We start from the raw sequence: 27,404 nt of genomic DNA on the forward strand, positions 1-27,404 counted from the left end.
GAGCGCCGTTGACGCAAACTGCATATTCAGGAAGGCAGCGAATGCATGACTTGTACCTTTCTCATCTCTGCACTCACATTGCGTGTGTGTGTTCATCTACATGCATCTTTCTCAATGATCATTTAGATTTTTCCCTTGTGTGTTTGTGCATGTGGGAGTATTATACGTGTTTGTACATGTGAGTTATGGCAAGGCTGTAGTGGTCGTGTTGCCCTGAGGTTGGGTTGTTATTGAGTATGTTTCTGAGAGGGAGACTTCAGCATGATACTGAAAGAACTTTATTATGTGGAAAATACTTAACTATGTTCCCATAACTTGTGTCGTTTTTGTTCTGTACTGACATTTAGACAGGCCAAACGTAGAAGTGAGGAAGCTGAAACCCTCTGGACAGCAACTCATTGATTCAGTGTCACCTGTTGACCGTGAAGTGCACCAACTAATACAATCTACTACCTGTTTGTTTATCATTGTTTATTTATTTGTCTCATTAAATTTGTCCATATTTGTGGAAAGGTCATTGTTTTGCATCCAGACATATTTATGGTTGGACGTTATTCTTTTTTCTCCTACTCTTGGCAGGTGTGGCAAGCTAATTTTGGACCTCACAGATATGAATGTTTTCAGACTGGTAACTGAACCGCCTGGACAGTCAAATGCAAAGCCAAAGAAATGCCACAAAGTTGCTCGATCATATAGGAATAGTGTTAGAATATTTGAAAACTCTTTGAAGGTAATCTATTATTAATGATATAATACATTATGAAGACCTTCATACTTATTGCATTGTCCTCTTCTGGTCATGATTCAGTACATTGCCTGCTCTAAATTATAAATTAGCTCCAAACAACCCAAAAAATCAATTGCTGTTCGTGATGTGAAGAAGATTTTAACAGCTGATAGTCCACTAAACATTAGTTGACAAGAAGAGGCTTAGTCAACCAAATATTATTTAGTCTGTTAGTCGCAGGAAGGAAAAAAAAAACTCCACAGGAAGTGGTGAAAACATGGGTGGTCCATGTGGTAATTAGAGTATACAGAAATTCAAATGTTTGCCTATCATTCATCAACCTCAAATATTGCTTACCATTTGAAACATGCAAGTAGTTGCCTAACACAGCTATTTTACATGGCCACTCGCTCTAACATTAGCCTAGATAAATGTACACTCTTATTTGGTGCATATCCATGCATTTTATTTCTGATAACAGTGAAAAAAAAATTTAAACACTCTGTCATTTTTGGTCATACAGATATGAGTAATAATACATTATTTGAAACTGTGAAACTGTAAACTTTTGTAAAATAAAGACAACAAACAGGGTGTGCTTTCTGTCTCAGTCTCCGTGAACTTCTTTTTGGAGCGTGTCACAAAAATGAACCGAAACTCAGCGAATACTTGCTTCACAGACATGACAGACATGTCTATAGAAAGCTTGAAATGTCTGCTTTTAATTTTAAATGAGCAATTCAAATTGAAAAAAAAAAAATGTAATCTATAAAAACATCCATTTCTCTATCGGCGTGTCCACTATACTGCAGAGATGGCGGGTCAGCATCGTCAACACCTTCTTTACAGCTGACATTGACTCAGAAAACACTAGTTTATCAATAAATGATCAAAATGTTCAGTAAGTCTCCTTGCTTTTTTTCCCCGACACATTCATAATCATTACTTTTCCTGGTGTGCTGTGGCAAGTGTTTTGCATGCACTTGAGCGCTAATTTTCATTTCAAAAGCTCAATATTATGGCTTAGTATTTCTCAGTAATGTACAAAGATGTTAGCATAATATTCTTCTCAGCCCTGAAACGCAAACCATTTTTAGATTCCCCCAGTATACATACAAGTAATTACATTAATATAATTGTGCGACTAGTCGACTATACTCTTAAATGAATGACTACTAGTCAACTAAAAAAATGTGTTGTCGGGGGCAGCCCTAGAAGGTAAGGTTTGTGTAAAGAAATTCCTGTGTGTCTTTCTTTTTCCTCACACCGAGGTGCTACTGGAACCGTTCACGCTCTCCACAAGTTTCTCTCTCACAGCGAGGCTTCTGTCTGCCTCTCTGCTGTCTGTCTCTACTCTATGTATAGATGCATCTACGTATATATCTATGTGCAGCCTATAGCTTAAACCCTTGCTGGTTTCTCACACCTACACAACAGGAAAAGCACAGGCAGAATAAAGGAAGTGTGACCACCACAAGATTAGGCAAGGGCTCTGACTCCACTCTTCTCCTCCTTCCTCTCTCGCTCATGCTCTGTCTGTTTCTTCCTTTTGCCTTCAACTCTTTTTCAAGCTTTTTCTGTCAACGTTTTTCTTTACTAATCGTGTTTTTGCAATTCTCTTCCATCATGTTGCGGATTCCCCCGCATTTTTTCTTTTTATTGAAATGTTGTCCCCAGTACTTCGGCTACTTTTTATTTATTTAGGTTTAATATGTGATTTCTTTGAGACGTAGGTTTATTATATCTCTAATTTCCTGACTAATTAAACTGTTTGATGATAGTACCTAGAGTTAGTGTGGAAAAGGGTCGGGTTTCCTTTTCGGGTTTTGGGGCTGGAGAGAGAGGAAACCGGGACGAGGATATATGTGATGATTCTGCTAAAGCACAGCAACCTTTCTTCCTCAAACTGATATGGGAACAGAATGGAATGTGTTTATTAGCTGACTTGTTATATTATCAGCTTTTTTGCTCTTATGCTTCCTATACCTCTCACCAAGAGTGAAGCTCTCCATTTAAGGAGCTCCAATAGCTATCGCTACGTTTTTTTTTTTTTTTTTTTTTTCTTTTCATGGCTTGATATTTTTCTCAGTTCACCCGCTCTTGGCAGGTGTGGCAAGGTAATTTCGGACCTCATATGAATGTTTATCCTTAACATTAGAGGAATATTTCACCAGAAGAAAATTATACCAGAGCAGATTATGCTGACCGAGTGTGTTATCTTTCACACGGGCCGAAGTGTAAGACATGAGAGAGTGCCATCTTGGCATTGTGTGCCACATTGTTGCTTGCTAATTGCTGAAGCATCACCATTTTGTAAAGGTCCTGTCACTAACACCTCCTTCGTATCTTTCTTTCTATCTGAGTTTTTTTTTTTTCAGAGGATCCTTCCTCTTTCAGACCTTCATTTCTTGTCTTAAAACATGTAAGTGAGAATCAGAAAGAATAAAAGCTAGTGTCAAGTTAAATTGTTCAGATAATCTGTTTCTTTTATTTATTCTCAGTTGGTTCACTTGTACGCTGCTTTTGTGTGGTCCCTGTAAAGATTTCCTAGAGGAAAATGGTCCATTTCTCTATGATGGTCATTTTCAATCACTTTCTGATCTATTGCTCAACTCATTAAACGTGAAAAAGATGGTGTAACTTTGAAATGGAGTTGGTGTCATCCACTGAAGTGTGATGAATAAAATATAATATCAGCCATGGGTTTTATTCACTATCACTTTCCTTACTCATTATTTAATCATGCAGATAAAAAGTAACTATCAGTTACATATTTCATGTTTATCAAAATACACTACTTTTCGCAATATTTGGGTCGGTAAGATTTTTAAATGTTTTGAAAGAAGTTTCTTATGCTCCCAAAGGCTGCATTTACTTTACCAAAAACACAGTAAGAATGTAATATTGGGAAACATTATTCCAATTTAAAATAACTATATTTCTATTGTAATATATTTTTAATTTATTCCTATGATGGCAAAGCTGAATTTTACTCCAGTCTTCATGTGTCACATGATCCTTCAGAAATCATTCTAATGTACTGATTTGCTTCTCAAGACATATTTCTTTTTACTATTAATAGTTTTTGGGATTCTTTAAATCAAAAGTTCAAAAGGACAGCATTTATTTGTAACAATTTAAATGTCTTTACAGTCACCTTTGACCAATTTAATGCATCTTTCTTACCTTAAACTTTTAAGGGTGTACTCACTCTAGGCGTTCTGAACCGTGCCCGAGCGCGTTTGACTAGTGTGATCGCTCCGTGTCGTGCCCGGGCGCAGTTCGTTTAGCCGTCCCTGGCCCTCTTGGTTCGCATGTAGTGTGCGCACTAACCGTGCCGGAGCACGGAACAGCTGATACTTTTGTGTGCGCTACTGTCATTGTTATGACGGCAAACATCTTTATTACTACTTTGATAGTACACTTTTCAATTAATGTAATTAATTCGAGTGTATTTGGGTTTATAACGGGTCTGGTTCTCATCTTATTGATGAACAATAATTGTAGTTTGTGAATAAAGCTGCAAAATCCTCCATTGTCAGCTGCCTTTGTAATCCTCCGATACGTGGAAATAAGTGAAAATTGCTGCGCAGCATAAATGATGAATCTATTAGGCAGTATCTTAGCGAACGTGCATTTCTTCCTGTTTTCTTCCATACAAAAAGTTGCATCGTATATGACGTAAGTGTGCTCCGGCCCGGAACATTAAGTGCAATATGAGTGCGGGCCAGCGGGATAGTGGGGAAGGGGGACAAACGCGCTCGGGCTCGGTTCAAGGTAACCGTGCCTAGTGTGAGTACACCCTAAAATGCTACTATATATTGGACTGTTGGACAGTGTATGTAGTACACTAGTTCTCAATTAGCGTTACTAATCATTCAGAGTCTCAACCTGTCAGCAGTCAAATTTGAAAAGGCCTTCACTTAGTTTCAGGCCTGGTGTTTTTTTTTTTTTTTTTTTTTTATTGTCTTGAAATTCACTGACATGGAGTAATAATGCAAATCATAATCAAGTACAGTACAATTATGCACATTAATGTCATGTTAATATCATTAATTATGAAATTAATGTCATGTAGTTTGCTTTTTATAGTCTTTCCTAAACACTGTGTTTTCACTCATCACAGTAGTTCTGACAAGTGCAGTTTTCTCGCCCCCTCCTTTTATTTTCAGGGGTAAATGGATCCTCGACTACATATCCTATTTACTTCTACATTCAGATTCCTAGTATTTCGGAGGAAACATGGAGGAACTTTTACCATTTTTTGTTTTTTTAAATATATATTACATGGAATTAAGAGGTCACCAGTTTGCTGCATGGCTGTAAAGGAAATGTTTGCATTTTTTAGTGTTTTATCAGTAGTTACACATTGACTATTGCCGTGCTAACAAATTATTTTTAGTCAGCTGACCAAACAACTCTTTTGGCACAATTCAGTAATGTATTTACTAATGTAATAATTTGACATCTTTAAATGTCTTTCTTTAAATCAGGGGGCCATGTAACGGTAATCACTATAAAGATTGAAGAAAGATTGTACATTACAACTTGTCTGTTTTCCAGTGCTGTCATTTACATATGCCATAGTTTTTCTGTTTCCAGCTTCATTTTGAGGTGTTCCTGGCTGATAAGAATAATGTTTTTAATAATTCAGCTTTTCGTTTATTGATTGCATTTGTAACAAAGAGATAATTCATGGCGCTTAGAAAATGAAGAAGGCTCATTTGTACCCATTTATGTATTTGCAAATGAAAGTTATTCTGTGTATTGCATAACTGAAAGATGCAGGGTACAATCAAAAGTTGCAGTTTAATGTACAGTAGGCCATAATGTTTACACATAGCAGTCTGTTCCGCAGTTATCTGACATTGAAAGGCAGTATATCATGAGCCATTTATAGTTTAATTGCGGCCTCTAACCAATCATTTATTTATTAATCACTCATTCTCTTTTACTGGCCTTGTACATGCACCAGTCTAGATCGTTACTCAGTCAATCGTTAATTCCATCAATAAATGCAAAAGCTATTGTCTATTTTTCTTTCTCCCCCTGTATTTTCATTCCATTCTTCTGTTGTTGATTTTTTTATTTTTTTTTATTTTTTTTTCACCTCAATTTTTGGCTCCATGTCATGCTTGAGCACAAGCACTACCGCAGACGCATTCAGTGACGCATGAGCCGTTTCTGATCCTAAAAGCTGAAGTGGATCTTCTTCAGTCAGCAATTACCAGTGTGCTGTGCTGTCAGCTTCTCTAGCACCCTGATTTCTCACTTTAGCCTTTGAATGGCCTGATGGAGCTTCCATAATAACTTTCAGCAGCACCCAAGAGACAAAATGTTCAGAAACCGTGTTTAAAAACACCCGTAAGCTGATTTAGCCTAGACATAAAGTGGATTATGAAAGCACATAAATAGACTAAAAACAGGAACAGAGAACATGATCGTGCAATTTGGCACATCCTACTTTTGTCTCATTGAATTTTCGATGTGTACGTTTTTAGCATCTATATATGCTGAGCGCAATTTTTTTTTTTTTTGAACTGTCATGAACAGTGTTGCTTTTGAGACCCGGACATTCCTGTCGAATTAGCTTTTTTGGTCGTGACCCATATTAAAATACCAAATGTCCTGACGTACCTCATATGAGTTAATCACATATGTTTGTGTTAGTGTTTATTGGCGAGTGCGTCTCTAGCCGGTCGCTGCTCATTGGAAAAGCGCCCGATCCTTGATTAAATGACGCACACTGTAATCTGACGAAACAATAGGCAGAATTCAGTGGGTGATTTGGTATTAAGTCTTGGGTTTAGCCTCTGGCTGTGCAGAAAACTGACAGCCAATAATGTGGGAAAACACACACATTCGAACACACACACTCAGATCTTGCTTTGGTTTTGCATGAAAAAAATGATGTAAACTTATCCATAATCTTGTTCGTAAACAGCAACCAGCCCTGCAGTGTTTATAGCCTGTGGTATCCTGATTACACTGGACACTTCATTATTTACTTGCTTACAATTACAGCATTAGTCAACCAACCAGGCGGTGTTATGTAAGGTAAAGTGTGTCATTTTTTTTTTTTTTATTACTTTTTTTTTTTTTTTGTTACAGTACTTTCTCCTTAATATCAAGAGTAAACTATTATAGAGGACCTGGAGTGCAGGTACAATGTAAATAAATCACTAAAAATGTAAGTATAGAAATGAAAATGTTAAAACATGTTAGTTAAATGTAACTGTAAACATATTAATGAGTAATTTTTAAATGCAACTTATAAATTCATATTTGCTTATCTTAATCCGTGTTCAATCTTTTTGCAAGTGCTTTTCTTTATCCATCTTTCAGTTTTTTTGTTTGTTTTTTTGTTTTGTTTTTTACAAGAAATGTGATGTATTAAAAAACAGTAGAATGTGACACAGTCACATGACCTCACTACGGTGCTTGTTTTATTTTGAAAATACAAATGGTAATTTTTTTTTTTTTTTTAGTTATGTGTAAAAATAACAACTCTTGACCGTCTTGTCAAATAAATCAGCAAGAGATGAAAAAGTTACAGTCTGTTCATTATCACACTTGAAATGGAAGTTAATCTTGAGTGCATTGCATTATGGGATACAGTGTGTCCCATATGTATTGCACATTTTGGCAAATCTAGAAATTATTCCAGATATTCTGTGCATACAGATAATTCACATGCTCTGCACAATATGCATATTAAATACTGTGGAAATATTAAAAGTTTTCCGAACATAGACTGGAAAAAAAAACAATAAACTGAATCCCACCATGTCGCTAATAAGTAGGAATAAATGACGATGAGCCATTGAATTATTAGGAAATAATGCTCACCTGAGGTGGTAATGCAGCCATGACGTGAAGCGGTGTGGTCGTTACACCCTGGGTGTGCATTATTTTCTAATAATTCATTGGTCAATTATTCCGCTTATACTACGGTTACCACACCTCCAGACACTGTTCCGATGTTGTATTTAAAGACAGGTTTTTGTCCTTAAAACCCTCTTGTGTGTGGGACTAATTTCTTACGCATCTCATCCCAAGCCTCTGATGATAATTCCAAAATGTCATTTCAGAACTACTAATGGAGACTTGAGCCATTAATAGCAGACTAATACAGTTATTAACGCAGTTGAGAAAGAGAGAGAGAGAGAGAGAATAAGCCTCTCTCACGGCAACACTGTCTCTACTAATAGCGAAACTGTAAGTTTATCTACCTCAAGAACCACACAGTTATTACCTCGCTGGTGAGAAATGTCATGTAGCTTTTAAGTGCTAAACTATTAGAGATTTGAGCATTCAGCAGCCCCGTAGTATAAATATGAAGTTATGGTGCTTGGTGTAATTCTATATACCTGCTTGTGTACATATACAAGGGAAAGCCAGAGTGAAGTGACCATAATTGAAGAGTTGTGCTTGCTTTTTATATTGATGCACTTTCAAGCTCATACATTTCTTTAAAGCTTTTAAAAATAATGTCTGGTGTTTACAGTACTCTCGCCGTCACCCTCCCTCTCGGCATGTCTCTCTCCCTCTATCTGCCTTGATAAATGTGCCTTTATTTAGCCCCTCTTTACCCTTCCCAAATTAAATTGAGACCCTGATTGATTTTCCCTTCTCTCTCTCTCTTTCTCTCTGCTCACAGTCCTTGGCACTAATGAAGGTGCCTGGTCGAGTTTGTCTCCTCTGTGTGTGTGTGTGTGTGTGTGTGTGTGTGTGTGTGTGTGTGTGTGTGTGTGTGTGCGCACTTATGCTGTAACAGGCTCCATTGTCAGATCTGTAGGAACTTGAGTCCTTTTTTTAGAATGATTTCATCAAATGTGATACCATCAGATTCGGTCTTGGCTTCTGATTGGCTGAGGGTAAATTGAAGAAATTTGAAATGGAAAAGTAACAAAACCGGTTAAAAAATCAGAGGGAACAAAGTAGAGACCTTTACTTTGTGTGTTTGTACTTTTGTCTATAGTTTTTGTTTAGTTTTCTAATTTAAGTGTGTTTTCTCTCCAAAAATGGTTTTGTAAGCACAAAAACCACACACACACACTTTGTTATAGCATCAGGTCAGGTCCAAAGGGTAAGTCTTTTGCATTTTACATTTGAATGAGGGTACAGGAACTATTCACTCTCTTTTTCTGTGTGTGTGTGTGTGTGTATTTGTGTACAATTACTAATATTTGCATTCCTGCAGAGCAGAGATATATAGTCTTGTGTATATTTGTGTATGTTTCTTTCCTGTATTTGTAAATGGATGCCAGTAACTAGGATACGACCGGCAGGATCATCCTCCATGATTTCAGAAAATAAAGTTAAACTTGTTTAAGATGTGATCTGTGTGTGTTTTAACACCATATATCTGCTTGAGAGTAAATATTCAGCCTGACACTTGGCATATGGCAACCATGAAATGTTGAGATAAATGTTTCCCTTTCAGAAATGTATTGTGGTAACTGTACTTTCTGCCAAAATGCCTACAAGCAGTTTGTAGTTTTATTTTAAACAGTCTAAGAAGATTTTAGCATCTTTTACAGTCTTTTTTGTTGACAGTGGTAGCTAGTAACACTTTAGCATTATGCAAGTGTGCAATCTTAAACATTTTCTACAATATAATATTTTGTGTGTGTGAATGTGTGAATTTTCAGCATCATTACTCCAGTCTTCAGTGTCACATGAATCATTCTAATATGCTGATTTGCTGCTCAAGAAACATTTATTATTATCAATTCTGAAAACAGTTGTGCCTCTTAATATTATGTAGATCCATTTTTTCAGGATTTTTTTGGTGAATAGAAAAGAACAGCATTTATTTGAAATGGAAAACTTTTTTAACATTATTAATCTCTTTACTTTTCACTTGATCAGTTTAATGCATCCTTGCTAAATCAAAGTATTAATTTCTTAAATAAAATAAAAATCTTACAGACCCCAAATGTTTGAAAGATAGTGTGTGTGTGTGATTATTATCTTTTTTAATTATATTTTTTAATGCTTTGTGTATATGTGCAGGCACATAATAAGCCACTTTTTCACTCCACATTCACACTGTCTGATGTTCTTTCTCTCCAATTTGTGGTCACTTTCTTCTTTTTTTTTTTTCTTTCTTCCTTCAACAAATGCATGCTCTGTACTTGTGTGTGCCTTGAACTTTATGCCTCATTCTGTTGTCATGGCAACACAAGAAAGCTCATCTGGCTGCTACGATAACCAAATACAGCATATTTAGGTAAGTGTGCAGCTTAACTGGGATAAAGTGGATAAAAAGCCAGATCGTGACGTTCATATGCGCTCCTTTTAATTAACCCTTTGTGCCGTGGGCCTCATTTCTATGTGATGATGAGCATATTAGGCAGATTGCATGCATGTGTCTGCTTCTGATGTGGTTTGTGAGCATTTCTGAGCTTCTATATAAAGCGTGTGGTTTTTAGCAGGTGCATGCATATGCTAGCTGACACACAGGCGGAGGTGTGAATGTGTGTGATGCATGTGGCTAATATGGCAGCTGCCCCAGACCTGTTTATAGGTTATGCAGTATTAATAAGATCTATTCATTAGAGAGCACTGGTCAGGCTGGTGGCTCATGATCTAAGAAAGAATGAAGAGGAGGGTTATGAATTGATGAGGTCGATATAGGAAAGAAATAAAATTAATCATGTTCATTTTCAAGTAATGTGAGAAAGAAAAGGAGATAAAGAATGAAGGAACTTCATATGGAAATTAAACGACAACAATATGGAAATTAAACGACAACAATATGGAAATTGAACAACAACAATATGGAAATTGAACAACAACAATATGGAAATTGAAAGTGTCGGGTAAGCAAATAATGAGTAGAGAGAGGGATGGAGAAGTGCTTTTAAGAATATATTAGAAGTTAGAGGGCGACCGATTAATTGGCTTTGGCGATTAATCGGCACCAATAACCGATTGCTGGAACAAGCTTATTTTTTTCTTCTCGCAGCTTTTTCAACGTATCGCGCTTTATACTCTACCTTCATTTTCATCAGCTCTGCGGCTCTGCAGTTGGAAACTATTATTATGAGTGTCTTGTATTATTATGAGTGTCTAAAACCAAAAATACGTTCTGTTTGATCATCCCATTATGAGTTACAAACAATCGGCTATCAGCAAAAATCAACTAAACATGAATGATCAAGGTATAATTGATATATTAATATTTTTATATATTTAAAAAGTCAGGTACATTTTCATGGTTCAATACTGTTTTTTAATTTTTGTAAAGTTGAGCACTATTTTATGTGTTATGTTTGTTTTCATTCAGTATCCATTTTAAAAACTATCGGACTATTAATCAGTTATCGGACAGCGTGGTCCAACCTATTTATCCTTATCGATAAAATCCACTATTTCACGTCGACCTCTATTTGAAGTTTTATAAAATGAGTTCTTAATCACCATTTAACTTAAGGATAAAAATATTTATTGAATATAAATACTCCTCTAACATTCAAGAGAAGAGCATAATTTTTAAATCAGGAATCATTTGAAGCCTATTTGGATTGTATAAACCATCATATCTGCTATAGCTGTTTGCCTGACTGCTTGTCATGTAATATCAAAATAAAAAAGCAATTCGCTATTGAATCTATGTGCAAATCATAATTGATAAACTTTGTAGCTTTTTCAGTATTCATCAAACCTTTATGATTATGTTGGATAATAAAACTCACAAATAGATCAAAACGCTATTGTTCTCATTGAGATCAATTACCACAGAGAGAATTATACAAGCTGAACTAATTGCCCTCGCTGTTGCCCTGAATACATCTTGACTTTTTATCTTTTAATTGTTCTTTTAATTGTAATTTCTCTCTAAAGGACTACTTGACTGAAGGGCAAGTTGAACAATTGGCATAAATCACATTTTGTTCTGTTATTTATTGTTTTGAGAGGCTTTTATTGTTGCTTTTATTACAAAACAACACACCAATTTTGAATAATTGTTACATTTATGATTTATAATTTATCAGAATAAACAATTATTCTGCCAGTGCCAAGTAATATACACTGCCATTCAAAAGTTTGCAGTCAATAAGATTTAGTTTTTTACAAAAGTCTCTTACTGTATATTCACTAAGCTGCATTTATTTGATCAAAAATTACAGTAAAAACATTATTATTATTATTTTAATATATTTTATTGTAATTTATTCTGATGGCAAAGCCATATTCAAGAAACATTCTTAATTCTTAAAATCAATGTTAAAAACAGTTGTGCTGTTTAATATTTTTTGTAGAAACTGTGATAGTTCTTTTAGTAAAGTGCAAAACAACAGCATTTATTTGAAATAGACATTTTTGTAACATTTATAAATGTATTTTGTCACTTTGGATGAATTTTAATGTATCCTTGCCAGTGTTACGCATTACAAGTAACGTGAGTTACGTAATCAGATTACTTTTTTCAAGTAACTAGTAAAGTAATGCATTACTTTTAAATTTACTACAAAATATCTGAGTTACTTTTTTAAATAAGTAACTCAATTTACTTTGTTTTCCCATTTATTGGCTGACACCGGTTCTGTCCCCATGTTGAGATAAATCAAAAGTAGTTGCAGAGTCGTTGTTCGCTGTGTAAACATGATGGTTATTGTAGTTCTAGACTAAATGTGAGCATTTACTCATCTCACATACACAAAAACAGATTCAGTATTCCTCAAAATGAATAAAAACAGTAAAATGCAAACTCAGAATATTACGCTAACCCGCAATAATTAAATGTTTAATCTTACTTTATTAACCAATGTCTTGGCTGATGACCCTCTATGATCTGATTAACAAAAAATGACTCTATCACATTTATTTTTCTTTCTTTTGTTTTTATTACTTTCTTCTCCTGCGTCCTATTCGTCTGCGGTCCAGAATGTAGAAAGGTTTGAGCTGTGCCCTCTACTGTACAGGTGAGAATTTGCATTTCCTTCAGCCTGAGGCTTATTCATTTCACTTTTGGTGTGAAAGGGCCTTTACATTTGCCAAAAATTTTTTTGGTTATTAAAAAACAAGCAAGCCCAGCCCAGATGAGAAAAAGTAAAGCAAAAATAACGCATAACTTTCCATAAAAAGTAACAAGTAATGCAATTAGTTACTCTTTTAGGGAGTCGTCACACAATATTGTATTATATTACTTTTAAAGCAACACCATGGAACATTTGCTCATGGTTCCCCCATGTGGTTGATAAGCGCAATTGTCTGTTACCAGTGTCGTAAATACGGTCCCTGTAAAAGCTTCCCCGTGGGCAGTGCAATACACGTGAATTTGTTGACTAAGCTGACGGAACCAGCGAATGCGGAAACCTCATTTGGAAACCATGTCCACCGACCAGATAAAGTAGAACATGTTACACTATGTTCTACAAATATCATTACATAGTTTATTTATGCCGTATGTCGTAAAGCAGGTTGCACTCTTCCGCTGGCAGGGGATGGGTGGGGCTGTGTGTACCGACCCGAACACGAAACTTGCAGAGTGTGGTTGTAGCCGCTAAGAGACTGCTCAGGTAGCAGCGGCAGTAGAATTCATCCGGCTAAGAGTTCTTCTACCACTGAAATAATTTTAGATAAATTATTTTAAGGTTGAAAAACTACATTGTGTTGCTTTAAACGTAACTTTCCCCAACACTGATCCTTTTGAATAAAAGTATTCATTTCTTAAAAAAAAATAAAATAAATAAATTGTGTATATTTCATCTAAGCTCTTAACATCTCAAACATATATTATGCTAAAAATGCAACTTGGGAGCCCTATTGTTTTATGAAATATAGATGCACTCTCTGTAGTTGAGAAAAGCTCATTATGCGTGTTACTGGCATACAGGCTAATAGATTTGCACTTCTATGGTGCTGTCAGTGAGCTGAATGAGAATGTACCCATGCAAGCATTTGTGGGTGTATTTGTGTCTTTTGTGTCATTTTAATAAATGTGGCATCCCAGCAGAAGGCATTTCTTTGTACTTGTCATTTCAGAACTTATGAAGTTTGTGCGTGTGTGTGTTTGGCAGCTACAAGCCCATTGTTTGATGTTCTTTGAGTCTGATTTGAGCTGGCGTTCATGACTGAAGAGGATGGGGTCAACAGTCTCCATCTATCTCTGTCTATACACACACAGCCTATCAGTGCCGGGGCATGGCAGGAGCTCTACAAGTCCTCCTCAATACAATATTCCTCTTCACAGACGTTTGCTTGCACTTGTGAATGATCAAGTGGGTAGAACATCGTGTGTGAGTTTACTGACACACTTTGGGTGACTTGTCTGTGTGGTTTTATGTCGGTGAGAGGCCACATGCCACTTCCAGTTCAGGGTTCTAGTGTTTTGCTGCCAGTTCAAAGCAGCTCTCAGAACTGTGTTTGTAAGAAGAGAGATACTTTCTCTTTCTAAAGAAGCTAACCAAAACAAGAATATCTGGAAATACCTAGAAAGAGCTAGGTAGAGTTTTTTTTTTATTTTTTTATTTTTTCATGTTTGATCATAGGCACTCATTTCTGGATACAGTTTTATTTATTTATCTATTATTAGTAGTAGTATTTTTTTCCCCCCAAGCCAATCACCTGAACCATAAATTCTGCGTGACTAATTACTCTGGTTATCTTCTTTAGAGAGAGAAAACAAAGAAGTCTGGAAATACCTGGAAGGAGCTGTACGTTAGCATTCCCATTTATTTTTATCACACTGAAGTATGCGTTGTTGTTGTTGTTGCTGTTTAGTTTAGGTTTTTTTTTATTTTTTTATGTAGTAATAATAATAATAATAATAATAATAAATATATATATATTTTTTAATTATCATGTTTGCTTTTGGGCACTCATTTTTGGATACTGTGTGATTGTTTGTTTATTTAGTTAGTTAGCTAATCACTCAATAGCTAATCACTCATTTCCAAATACGGCTTATTTGTTTTCATTTATTAATTTTTAATTTAAAAAAAAGTGACATGTGAAGGCAGAGTATGATAACCCATACTCAGAATTTGTCCTCTGCATATAACCCATCCAGTTAGTGCACACACATTAGGAGTAGTGAGTAGTGAACATTTTTGCTGTGGCACCCAGGGAGAGATTGGTGGTTAGGTGCCTTGCTTGTGGGCATCTCAGTCATTTTTTACCGGTATTGAGAATCGAACCCACAGCCTTCGGGCTACTAGTCTAATTCTCTAACCATTAGGTAACAACTGCTTGCTATGATCTATTATTAGTAGTAGTATTTTCCCCCAAGCCAATCACCTGAGCCATAAATTCAATGTGCCTAATTATTCTGGAGCTAAATAAAATTACATCACGACAACGCTGTATAGGCACACCATCACAAGCCCTTCTCTAAATTACTATTTAACTAAAAAGAAAGACAGCAGAGAGGAAAATTGATCATTTTAGGGGCATCTACTTATATATAAATGTATTTTGTTAGGATACATGTGTACTTTTGAACAGCCGTCAATGGTGAAAGATGCTTTTGTCCCCATAATGACGTAGTTCCAGCATCTCCTATCAGTGGCTAGTAGGGCCATGCTAGGCAGCCAAACCCTGATGGCCCCTTGGAGAAAAGGCTGTTTAAAGAGGTTTGGAGTGGGATGCATAGATGACATAATGAAGTGAGGGATGGTGATTCAGAGAGAAAGAGAGAGAGAGAGCATGACTCTAAAAAAGAAGAGAAAGGAATAAAGCACATGCTGTTATTTCTCAGTCATTCGAAACAGATGGAGCTCTGGGACGCCACTCCTCTCAACGCAGGGTGAGACTATTTCCTCTCATATGCTGTCCATACTTATGACATCACAGACACGCCCATAATCAGATTTCACTCAAAAAACACACGTATGCATTTATAAACTCAAGCATTGCTTGTCATGTGTTAAGTGGACACGTGAGCAGTCTGTGTGACCCGCATAAAGTAACTCGTGTTTTGTTTTGAGAGGTCAGTGAAATGTGTCAGTCGGTATGTGAGGTGTGTTTTGTTTCCTTCTTCCTGTGCTGAAGGTTCAGCCGCTGCTGACGGGGCGGCTCTTGATGGGTGTTTTGTCACCTCTTGATGAGAGTGAGGTTTCACTCTTCCTTTTCCCGCTTCATTCTGCATTGTTTCTCAGTATTAATAAAAGTACATAATTACACCAAATTCTCGCTTTTTATGGAAAGTAATGGGTTAGTAAAGTTTGCAGTACTTTTGCGTTTCAAAAATGTGAAGGTTGTGGAAAATATCTAACATATCTAACCTACTATCTCATATCTCTAACATAGCTAACATTCACTTTGGTTGAATTAAGCAGAGATGCATTAACAAGACAAATGTGACTTTCCACATGTGTTTTGCCTAGTTTTGTTGTTTACACAATAACAATGATGATAACCATGTCCTTCCTTTATTTCTCTCATGGATGTGATTTTTCCTTATTTATACTTAAATGATTATTTAAATGATACAAAAAAATAAGCAATTATTAAAGAAGGAAAAGGTTGTATTTTTATTCTTTTTGGTCCTTAGCTGGTCACATGCTTTGAGAGATTGAGTTTTGCTCAAATTGTATTTTTCAGTAAACATGTTAAACAATTATTTAGGTTATTTAGTGTAGATTGTAATGTTACTTGTAATTTCCAAAAAAAATATTCGGAACATGCATTACTTGTAATGTGTTAAAGGGTTCATTCACACAAAAATGAAATTTGTTATCATTTATTCAAAAAGGAATAGCAGCTGCATGAGGTGAAGTGTTCTATATAAGATTAATCAGATATCCTAGATACCAGATTGCCTAGAGATATTGCGTTACTCCCTTAAAAAGTAACTAATTGCGTTACTTAGTTAATTTTTATAAAAAAAGTAATGCATTACATTACTTTTGCGTTACTTTTTCTCACCTGGGCTGGGCTTGCTTGTTTGTTTTTTAATAACAACAACAACAACAAAAAAGTTCTATTTTTAGCAAATGTAAAGGCTGTTTCACTCCAAAAGTGAAATGAATAAGCCTCAAGCTGAAGGAAATGCATATTTACACTTGTACTGTAGAGGGCGCAGCTCAAACAAACCTTTTAGCTGTGCTACCATTCTGGATTAAAGAAGAATATGATACAGGAGAAGGAAGTTCAACACTCTTATTTCTAAATCTAAAGTAATTTTTGTTTATTAGTATGGTTGAAATAGATCATTGATGGTCAGCAGCAAAGACATTGGTCAATAAAGTGAGATTAAGTACATAAAGTATTTTTGTGTAATTTAATATAGTTAATTATTACAAGTTTGCATAAAATTCTGAGATTTCATTTCACTGTTTTTATTCATTTTGAGGAATACTAATGTTTTCGTGCAAGTGAGATGTGTAAATGCATGTTCACATGTAGTCTAGAACTACAATAACCATCATTCAACGTGCTGTAACACGGTCAACTGAGGCATAAAGAATTCACAACATTCTATAGTGTTCTCGTTATAGTGTTATGTATATGGCAGATTGGCGCTGCACAACTTCCACTTAGCTGTATTTTAAAGTTATTCCAGGCATCACGGCACACTTTCAAATCCATAGTTTCACTTTATTTCGCAGTCTGGACTACATGCTGTCCTAATGCTAACCAATCAGACATCAGGAACCACCCAAAATGCTACAATAACCAATCAGAAAAAAATGTATATATTTAAGTCACTGCGAACATCGTTTTCATGATCGATTGTCACTGTCACGTCCAAATTACTCTTAACAACAAAACAATTTGATCTGTTCCTCAACTAAAGCTGTTATTTGACTTTAAAAGACTTAGAATGCAGTGCATGAGTCATATGAACATTTGAACTATCATATTTGATATTTTTTCTGATACTGTTATGGTGCATTTTGTAGCTATGACTCTCCAGATTTCATTCATTGTAATTGCATTGGAAAGAATGACCAGTCATTATTTAAAATGTTTCATTTTGTGTTCCACAGAAGAAAGTCATTTGGAATGACAAATGATGACAGAATTTTCTTTTTTATGAAAATACTATATTACTATTATTTGCCTTCTCTTCATGATCTCTCTATCCTCCCTTTATTTTTTAGCTACTCTTTCATGTTTCTGTCTTTGTTTATTTCATATTTTCCCACATTCAGATGAGTCACTGACACCTACAGTCTCTTTTGTGAGCTCTATAACTCTCTTGTTCATTCTCTTTTACTTTCCCTCTTTTTCTGGGCAGCTGCATTTATCCCATTTACTGTTTTATGTTCTTCCTTTGTCTGTCTCCGCCTCAGTCTTTTTCCCTTTCTTTTGTCCAGCTGCTTTCTGTTTGCAGCCTATTTGGTTGGGCAGTTTTTCATCATTTCTTTCTTACGCTTCTGCCCTTTCTGTCCCTCTTCTCTTCTTCTCTGTCTCTCTCATTCCCAGGGAAATGTGTGTGTGTGTGTGTGTGTGTGTGTGTGTGCTCTTGTAACCACAGATAATATTTGAGTAATTACATTGGTTAACCACAGGTGGTCACTGGTTTTCATATTTCCTATGTCTAAGCTTTGTAATACCCCGGATAAGGGAACCAAATGTAACTCTTTACCACACCTGCTAATGGCAGGTGAATAATATGTTTTACTGGGCATAAAAGTGTGTGTATGTTTTTTTCCCCTAATGTGAGGAATATTCCACATATTTGTCACCACATCGAGAAAAAAAAAAATTGCATATAATATCGCTTCCATTTAGGGCTTTAATTATTTAATTTAATTATCAAAGTTTAAAAAATTATAATCCATTATTATCTTTATTTAATTATTATCAAAGACCACCATTCTTAAAATTCAGTTTAAAGTATTCCTAATAAATTTAGGGTTAGTACTCGGTGAGCAGCACTGTAACTAGTTTTGCATTTGACACATGGAGGGTGTTGAATTTGTACCATTAATGGATAAAAAAAACAACACTAACAGTGATATTTCATGTTCTATTGAATTCCACACATTGCAGAATTGTATGGATTGGCCTTTTGAATACAAAGCCTTTCTGATTTACTGATCTACATCGCCATGGTTTTTCTGAAATAGAAAGTTAAATTAACAGATTTCTACGAAAACACTGGAACTTGTTAAAGACATTTGGTTTTAATACGGCTTTCTCTCTTTTCCCTTGTTACAGAGTCTTCAAGAAGTCCAGCCCCAACTGCAAGGTAAGATTCCCCAGAGTGTGTTATAAGGTGGAAACTGGGCTCTTCATTGGTCTCAGTAGACCTTTACCTTTTCCTTTCCTGTATCTCTCTCTCGCTTCTCCTCCCTTATTCTCTATCCGTCTCTCTTGGTGTTTCTCTTTTGTCCTGTTCACTTTTAATTGCCTTTACAAGCGTGTCTTAGACTCTTTCTTAATATATTTGGTTGTTTGTTTTCTTTCTACTTTTCTTTCTTCCATTGACTATTTCTTTATAAGCGCAGTGTTAGTTATCACAGCATTACTTCCTCTATAATCTCTTTCTCCCGGCTTGCATTCGGGCTATTTCCACCCTGCTGCTGCCTCCTACCTTATCTCTCTATCCCCTCATCTCATCTCTCTGTAATGGAAAGCGTTTTACATGTGGAGGATGTGTGTTTGGAGATTACGCCGTCTAGTAGGGTTGTCTTCAGGAAGGGAGTAGATCATCTAGGGGTCAGTGTGGCATGCTTTAGGCTGTTTGGTAAATTGTTTGTCTGTGCGAGTTCCTTGATAGAGGCACTGCATGCTTTTTGCATTACCTCTAGGGTCTTTGTTGTAGCAAGTTTTTGCAAACTTGTGCTGTTTTCCCAAACATGTCTTTGGTTTTCCTCTTTTTTTTAGCTCACAGTATACTTGGGGAAGAGGGACTTTGTGGATCATCTAGATCACGTGGACCCTGTAGGTGAGTCAGATGGGAGTTCCCACTCAAAACATCTTGGGAGTTTTTGGTTGAACCAGTCGACTTCCTTTCATGTCTTTAACATGTATTAGCTCTTCTTGAAGGATTGCGTCTTTGTGGAGGCAGTTGATGGTAATGGACATAGACTGTATTTAATGACGTATTTAATGCTTTTTTACCTACTTACCTGCTATAATGTTCTAGTAACTATATGTTACTATGCGATTTTTGGTTCCTCTTCATATCCCCCATGTTGAAGGAACGTCTCTCACTCCCTGTTGCATGGCAGCCGGTCACAGGAGACTTCATTCTGGGAGATATAGATGTTTCACTCATTACGTTTGTGTGGGGAGATTAGCTCTGTCAGGAGTATTACATTGTAATGGTAATCTTGTACAAGATAACTCTTATAAAGCAGTGTTAATGGTCTCTGTAATTCTATCCAAACCTCTGTGGAGGCTGAAAGAATAAGACATACAATGCTGTTGAAAAGTTTGGGGTCGGTGAGATTTTTTTATTATTTATTTATTTATTTATTTTATGCTCACCAAGGCTGCATTTGTTTGACCAAAATTACAGCAAATAGAGTAATATAATTATAATTAAATATTAATATATACAATTTAAACTGTTTTCTATTTTAATACATTTTAAAATGTAATGTATTCTTGTGATGGCAAAGCTGAATTTTCAGTGTCACAAGATCCTTCAGAAATCATTCTAATATGCTGATTTGGTCCTCAAGAAACATTTATTATTATCAGTGTTGAAAACAGTTGTGCTGCTTAATATTTTTGTGGAAACATGATAGTTTTTATTTTAGGATTCTTTGATGAATAGAAAGTTTAATAGAAAAACATTTATTTGAAAAAGAAATCTTTTGTAACAATATAAATGTCTTTAATGTCACTTTTGATCAGTTTAATGCTTCCTTGCTGAATAAAATATTAATTTCTTTAAAAAAAAATCTTATTGACCCCAAACTTTTCAACAGTATTTATGGTTTATGTGTTCTATGTCTTAAATGTGCAGTTTTACTGTTTTTGTAGAAAGTGGTCAATTGAGAGCTGTCAGATTAAAAATGAATCCAATTAATTACATGATATACTAATCAATTCATCATATAAATCACAATATATACTGAGAATAAATATATGTCCCCAAATAGATAGTTCAAGCTTCAAAGACATTATTCTGGCAGACGAGTAACTCATTAAATAGACTTTACAAAAAGTGGCTTTTGGAGGTTTATGTATTGTTTGTTTTATTGGCTAATCATTGAACAGTTTGTTGTTTGCAGTCCATTTTGCATTTGAGGTTATTTAGGACCGATCACACAGAATGTGTTCTTGTGAGAATTTTTTTTTTTTTTTTTTTTACATTATTTTTACACGTCGTTTTGCTCATGTATTTTATTTTTTTACGGCAACAAGTTAAAGTAGTTCAAATACTGTGCAGACAGTGGACCAATAAATAAATATGTGGTTTTGCAAAGGAAAATTCCTCGTTACTAAATTTTTACAGGCCAGTAGTTATGATTAAACATATATTTTTATTGCGTTATTTAAAAAAAGGCTGTACGAAATTAACGTGTTAATTTGACTGACCCAGTAAAGTATTCTTTATACTGGGACTTCTTGCAGTTTCTCTGTCTTCTTATTCACTTACTGTGTATTTTGTCTGACCTTAGATGGGGTGCTCTTGATTGACCCAGAATACCTAAAAGACAGAAAAGGTAACACATTGATTTACTGTATCTCCAATTTTCTTGTGTTTCTTGCAATATATTTTTTTTAAACATTAATTAATCTTAACCAAAACCATTATTTATTTATCTGTCTCTCTTCTCTTCTGCTCTGTGCCTTTTTACCAGTGTTTGTGACCCTGACGTGTGCCTTCCGTTATGGCCGTGAAGATTTGGATGTGCTGGGCCTGTCTTTCCGAAAGGATCTCTTCATCTCCAGTTTCCAGGCCTTTCCCCCTCTGCCTGAGGAGCGCAAACCGCTCAGTCGGCTACAGGAGAGACTGCTCAAGAAGCTAGGCCAGAATGCGTACCCCTTCAACTTCACGGTGACTCTTAACTTTTAATTTTTCTTTCACTTATACATTTTAGTGCTTGTAAATTTCAGCTGTACATATGTGTTTTAGTCAGTGTATAACTTGAATGAAATAAACAAGCTCCGACAGATGCCAACAGACACAGCACAGATCCGACAAAACCCGACGAAGTGTCTGTTGCCGTCTGTCGGTGGAGTGTGACTTGGCCTTTGCACTGCACAGTAATTAATTATAACTTTACAGACCCAATCAAATTTACTAAAATGTTCCTGTGAAACACTATTAGGGTGTGTCCACACTTGTCATGTTTGGTTCGATTAAAACAAACCCTGGTGGGATTGCTCTGTTAATGCGGTTCATTTGAACATCTGTGAAGGCTGCCATCCAAACTCTGGTGCGCACCAAACAAGCAAAAATGATGGGTCTTGGTCCGCTTCCAAATGAACTCTGGTGCGGTTCGAATGATATATGAACGCAACACGGACCAAAGACATGTAAACAAACAAAAAACAGGAAGATGAGACCCTAAAAATGACAGAATCCTCATGCATATCGGTTTTTCTCGTCATAGTCGCAAGTTTGCCCATCACAGGCATCAGACGCGGGTATCCACACAGTAGATCGTTTGAGTGTGTGACGCTGTTTTGTCGCTGTTTTGACTCCTTTACACATTTCATAAGCTCTTCACGAGTTCCCAGCTGGCCAAAATACCATCATATGCACATTATGCAGGCTATGTACACACAACAAGCACACATCTCAGCACGCAGCATTGTTTTTGATGTTCGGTAAGTTCTGTCTCAAAATAGGCAATACGTCATAAAATCTGACCAATCAGGTTGAGAATATATCCCTATGCCTTTAGGTTCGGTATCTTTTGGTTTGGTGATAAAATTGCCAATCTGAACGCTAATCTGACCAGGACTAAATGTTTTTCTTTTTGTCCGGATCAAATGAACTACAAGTGTGAACGCACCCTTAGATTTTATATTGACATCATGTAAATGATTTTCTTGATTGTGACCAGCTTATTTTGCTAAAGTAGTATTATTTGTTGAAAAGATTCCTCAGAACCTTCCCTGTTCAGTGACTCTACAGCCCGGTCCAGAGGACACAGGAAAGGTAATGACACTAAGCTGACCTTTTCAAAATCGATTTGGTGTTGACTTGCCAGAAAAACTAGTTTGCTTTTTAAAGTCACCATGAAATCAAAATTCACAATTTTTTAATGGAACATTGCAGTCCAGTATTTATTATAAATCATTTATCCATGTACATCATTATTATTTTTCATTCATGTACCATGTTCATGTACCCTTATTATCTTTAATAAAAAAAAACTTCCCCTCCCTCATTTTGTCTCTTCTCTGATGATGTGTTTACTGACATGACAGCAGGACAGCCTGTCACTCATATGACATCACAGCAGTGGCAAACTGCAGCAATTCAACGTGTAATCAATATATCTAATCAATTCCAGATGGACAAAATATTGTCAATGGACAATATCATTCAGATATACGTCACTCAGATATAGTTCGGTAGCAACTTCCGTTTCATGACGACTTTAATGACTGACTATTTGACCAAGCTGTCCTTCAGCTATGGGAACGTACACTTAAATGTGCAACATTGTTTACATTTTTTTTTTTTTTTTTTTTTCCCTCAGTGGTAATATATCTCTGTGTTGACTCATAGGCATGTGGTGTTGACTTTGAAGTCAGGGCATTTTGTGCCAAAACTGTGGATGAGAAGACTCATAAACGGTAAAGTGTCGCTCCTTGTGATTTTCTTTACTTTTTTTAAGTGTTTACATACATGACTTATCAGGTACAACATATTGGAAATATTATTTATCAGTGCAGTGATGTTTGTTAGGATATATACACTACCGTTCAAGGTTTGGGGTCAGTAAAAAAAATTTTTTTTTCAAAGAAATTAATAGTTTTACTAAGCAAGGATGCATTAAATTGATCAAAAGTGACGATAAAGACTTTTATATTATTGCAAAAAAAATTTTTTTTTAAAAATGTATCACAGTTTCCACAAAAAAAAATATTAAGCAGTCAACTCCTTCGAACATTTATGATGATAAGAAATGTTTCTTGAGCAGCAAATCAGCATATTAGAATGATTTCTGAAGGATCATGTGATGCTGAAGACTGGAGTAATGATGCTGGATATTCAGTTTTGCCGTCACAGGAATAATTGACATCAAATAAATGATAGACTTCTTTCTAAAACATTTTACAGACCTCAAACTTTTGAACGGTAATCTACATCTTTACTCAGAGGGAGAAATGTTCTTTGCAATGACAGTACAGCAGAAGTTATGTCTAACTGGCCTCTGCTTAACAGGAACTCGGTGCGGTTGGTCATTCGTAAGGTACAGTACGCTCCAGAGAAGCCTGGGCCGCAGCCAATGGTGGAGACCACACGCAGCTTCCTTATGTCTGACCGCTCCCTTCACCTCGAGGCCTCACTAGATAAAGAGGTGTGAACATACATCTACTGCCCTCTGCTTATCGTTTAATAAATTGTCAAGTTTTGATGTCTTTTTACTCAGCTACTATTGAAATTTCTCTCAGTCAGTTTCATTTTTCAACCAGGTTTACTTTATTTCCTTAGTGTATAATAAAAATCACGCAAAATAAGTATTATAAAGTAAAGAAACAAATATGTTAAACAATGCACAGTTACTAAAAAGTGAAACGTATTGGATTTCCTTCTCCTTTTTAGCTCTACTACCATGGTGAACCTATCAGTGTCAACGTTCATGTCACGAACAACTCCACCAAAACAGTTAAACGAGTTAAAATCTCTGGTGAGATGAACATTTAATCGTTTTTATTACATGTGTTTACAGTAAATGATACAATGCTTTACAAGCTGCAAGTAAAAACACGAAATGTTTTATGTATGTAAATGTTTTAGCTTTTGTGTTTGTTTTTATGTTTTAAAGTTGCCTTTAGAATTGCTGACATCAGTTAGCTTTAATTCTTAAGCTTTCCTCTTCCCCTTTTCCTTTCCTGTTGCTTTTGTCCTGCATTTGTATCTCGTGCACTCACAGATGTTTGCTGTAGATAAATGTTGTTTACTTCACAATGATTCCACTGTTTCATTATTCATTTGTGACAAAATTTAAAAATATCTTTGCAGCTTACAGGTGTTTGTACTGAAATATTGCTTTTTCTGTGCTGTGTATCAAAAGTTAGCATGAAATGGTGCTCACAATCTAATTTACTTCCAGATGAGTAAAAAAAGATGTTTAATATATATATTAATATTTACTTAATATATTTACTGGATATTTAAAAAAAAAAAAATCAGGTACACTACAGTTCAAAAATTTGGGACCAATAAGATGTTTTTAATGTTTTTGAAAGAAGTTTCTTATGCTCACCAAGGCTGAATTTATTTGATCAGGAATACAGCAATATTTTGAAATATTATTAAATTTTTTATTCTTAAATATATTTTATTCTAAAATTTATTTACAGTGTCATATGACCCTTCAGAAATCATTTTAATATGCTTATTTGGTGACATTATCAGTTGTGCTGCTTAATATTTTTGTGGAAACTGTGATCGAATTTGTTTGATTTAGAAATCTTTTGTAATGTTATAAATGTCTTTACAGTCACTCCTGATCGGTTTAATGTATCCTTGTTGAATAAAAGCATTCATTTCTTTAAAAAAGAAAGTCTTGACCCCAAACTTTTGAACGATAGTGTATATTATTTTAATTTCATGTTGACTTTAAAGGTACATGAGTATGTGATTGTAACGTGTTTCTATCCTTGTCCGCTTTACATCTTTTCTCAAGTTCACCCTTCAGGTCCTCTTGAGCTGATGTGTTCATTCTGTAGTTTAGTGTGAATGTCAGCTGTCCTGTCTGTGATTTTCTTGTGCGTTTGTTTCGTCTATGCTCCTTCCCGACCCTGGTAACCCTGCTGTGTATCCCTGCTCTCTCCCCACAGTGCGACAGTATGCCGATATCTGTTTGTTCAGCACCGCACAGTACAAATGTCCTGTGGCTCAGGTAGAAGCCGAGTGAGTAGCCCTCCATCCCACTTTCTCCATCTCTGTTCTCTGTCCATCTCTTCAACTCCCTCAAGTTGAGTCCTCCATCCTCTTTTCATAAGATCTCTTCTGTTATCATTTCCCCTCTTCCATTCTGTTTTTTACTTCTAATTTCATCTGCCATCTCTCTTCACGTGCAGCCCGTTTTCCTCTGTGCCTTCATTGCTGTGAAGTAGGAGTGTGTTTAATGCACATCTGACAAATGTGTAGTCAATAGTTTTAAAGTATTTAAAGGGTTAGTTCACCCAAAAATATAAATTCTGTCATTAATTATTCACCCTCATGTCATTCCACACCCGTAAGACCTTTGTTCATCTTCAGAACACAAATTAAGATAATTTTGATGAAATCCAAGAGGTATATGACTCCCCCATAGACAGCAGTTTAACCACCACATTCAAGGTCCAGAAAGTCCACTAAAAACATTGTTCTATGGGTTCCAGGTTCAATGTCAGAATGCCGGCTTATTATTGGCATCACACGCATGCGCCGTGCTGCTCAGGTGAACAGCGTCAGCCAATACTGAGCCGCCGTTTGGACGTAGAACCTGGAAGGACTGAACGTAAACAGCATACGAGAATGACACAGAATAGAAGATATTGTTGAATAAAGTTATTTTGTTTTGTTTTTGATTACAAAAAGTATTCTCATCGCTTCATAACATTAAGGTTGAACCACTGCAGTCACGTCGACTGTTTTAACAAGGTCTTTAATACCTTTCTGGACCATGAAAGTGGTGGTTAAATTACTGTCTATGGACGAGTCATATACCTCTCGGATTTCATCGAAAATATCTTAATTTGTGTTCCGAAGATGAACAAGGGTCTTACAGGTGTGGAACAACATGAGGGTGAATAATTAATGATTAGTTTGGGTGAACTAACCTATTAATGTTTACAGTACAGGCCATATCCTCACCCATTTAATCAAGCTCTGTTGTTGCTAAAGCTGAAGCCATGTTTGTGAAACCAACCACCCTGTGGAAACTTTAGTTCATTCTCGTCTGTACAGCTTTGCTCTTTTCGTGCCAAATACCCTAAAGTTACCCTTGTTAGTAGCTTCAAGTTGGACCGTTCTGTGACCATACAGACTTTACAGTAGCATCCCTCATTTTACTTGATGCCAAATGCCTTGATCCCTTTATCTCGCTGCTGACAGCCCCATGATGGTCAAATCTCGCCTCATAGTAACTAGTTTTTCAATGCTGGTAGGACGACAAAGACTGTTTTTTTCTCAGTGCTACAGGTTACAGATGTGGTTCTTTACTCCCACGACACCTACAGCAAGTCTGTGGGCCGACATTCATCATGGTAAGTCTCATATCTTACCATTCGTTCTGGCTCCCGAGACCCTGAGCCCATCCCTAGTTGTCGATGATGGCTCTTGGACCCTTTTCCATGAGATGAGACAGTGTTGCTACTCTTACACCCCCCAAAACAAGGACTGTAGCTGTCCTTTGGCTTGTGGTCTTGTCCAGAGCTGTTCAATCAACCGCTCTCTGTTGTTTTTTTGCGCTTATCCAGTTGAGGCTAATGAGACCAACTGCTAGTTACTGTTTTGTTAGCTTCCTCCTTGAATGACCTAGGTGGTTTCTCTTTGTTCAGCTTTTATAACTTCCTCTCAGAAAAACAAATCATGTATGGGTAGCATACTAAAGATCCTTGTATATGTCTCTTCCTTATTTCCACT

The 27,404-nt window shown here is 36.0% G+C and overlaps 1 protein-coding gene across 2 annotated transcripts in view; it reads left to right on the plus strand.

Moving 5' to 3' along the window:
• The window catches only part of arrb2b (arrestin, beta 2b), a 41,385-nt gene that overhangs the window by 8,804 nt on the left and 5,177 nt on the right, over nt 1-27,404 (plus strand). Inside the window, exons 1-10 of one of the 2 annotated variants that reach the window (XM_051899680.1) lie at nt 10,355-10,554; nt 18,848-18,878; nt 19,517-19,577; nt 21,265-21,309; nt 21,448-21,644; nt 22,695-22,754; nt 23,331-23,398; nt 23,991-24,126; nt 24,372-24,456; nt 25,613-25,685. In XM_051899680.1, the coding sequence (XP_051755640.1) occupies nt 10,535-10,554; nt 18,848-18,878; nt 19,517-19,577; nt 21,265-21,309; nt 21,448-21,644; nt 22,695-22,754; nt 23,331-23,398; nt 23,991-24,126; nt 24,372-24,456; nt 25,613-25,685 (776 nt within the window). In that variant the 5' untranslated portion in view covers nt 10,355-10,534. Of the gene's footprint in view, nt 1-10,354; nt 10,555-18,847; nt 18,879-19,516; nt 19,578-21,264; nt 21,310-21,447; nt 21,645-22,694; nt 22,755-23,330; nt 23,399-23,990; nt 24,127-24,371; nt 24,457-25,612; nt 25,686-27,404 lie in introns of those variants that run through there. The other variant, XM_051899678.1, reaches the window with a different exon arrangement.

Source organism: Ctenopharyngodon idella, chromosome 7 (genome assembly GCF_019924925.1).
Source record: "Ctenopharyngodon idella isolate HZGC_01 chromosome 7, HZGC01, whole genome shotgun sequence".
Taxonomy (NCBI): Eukaryota; Metazoa; Chordata; class Actinopteri; order Cypriniformes; family Xenocyprididae; genus Ctenopharyngodon; species Ctenopharyngodon idella.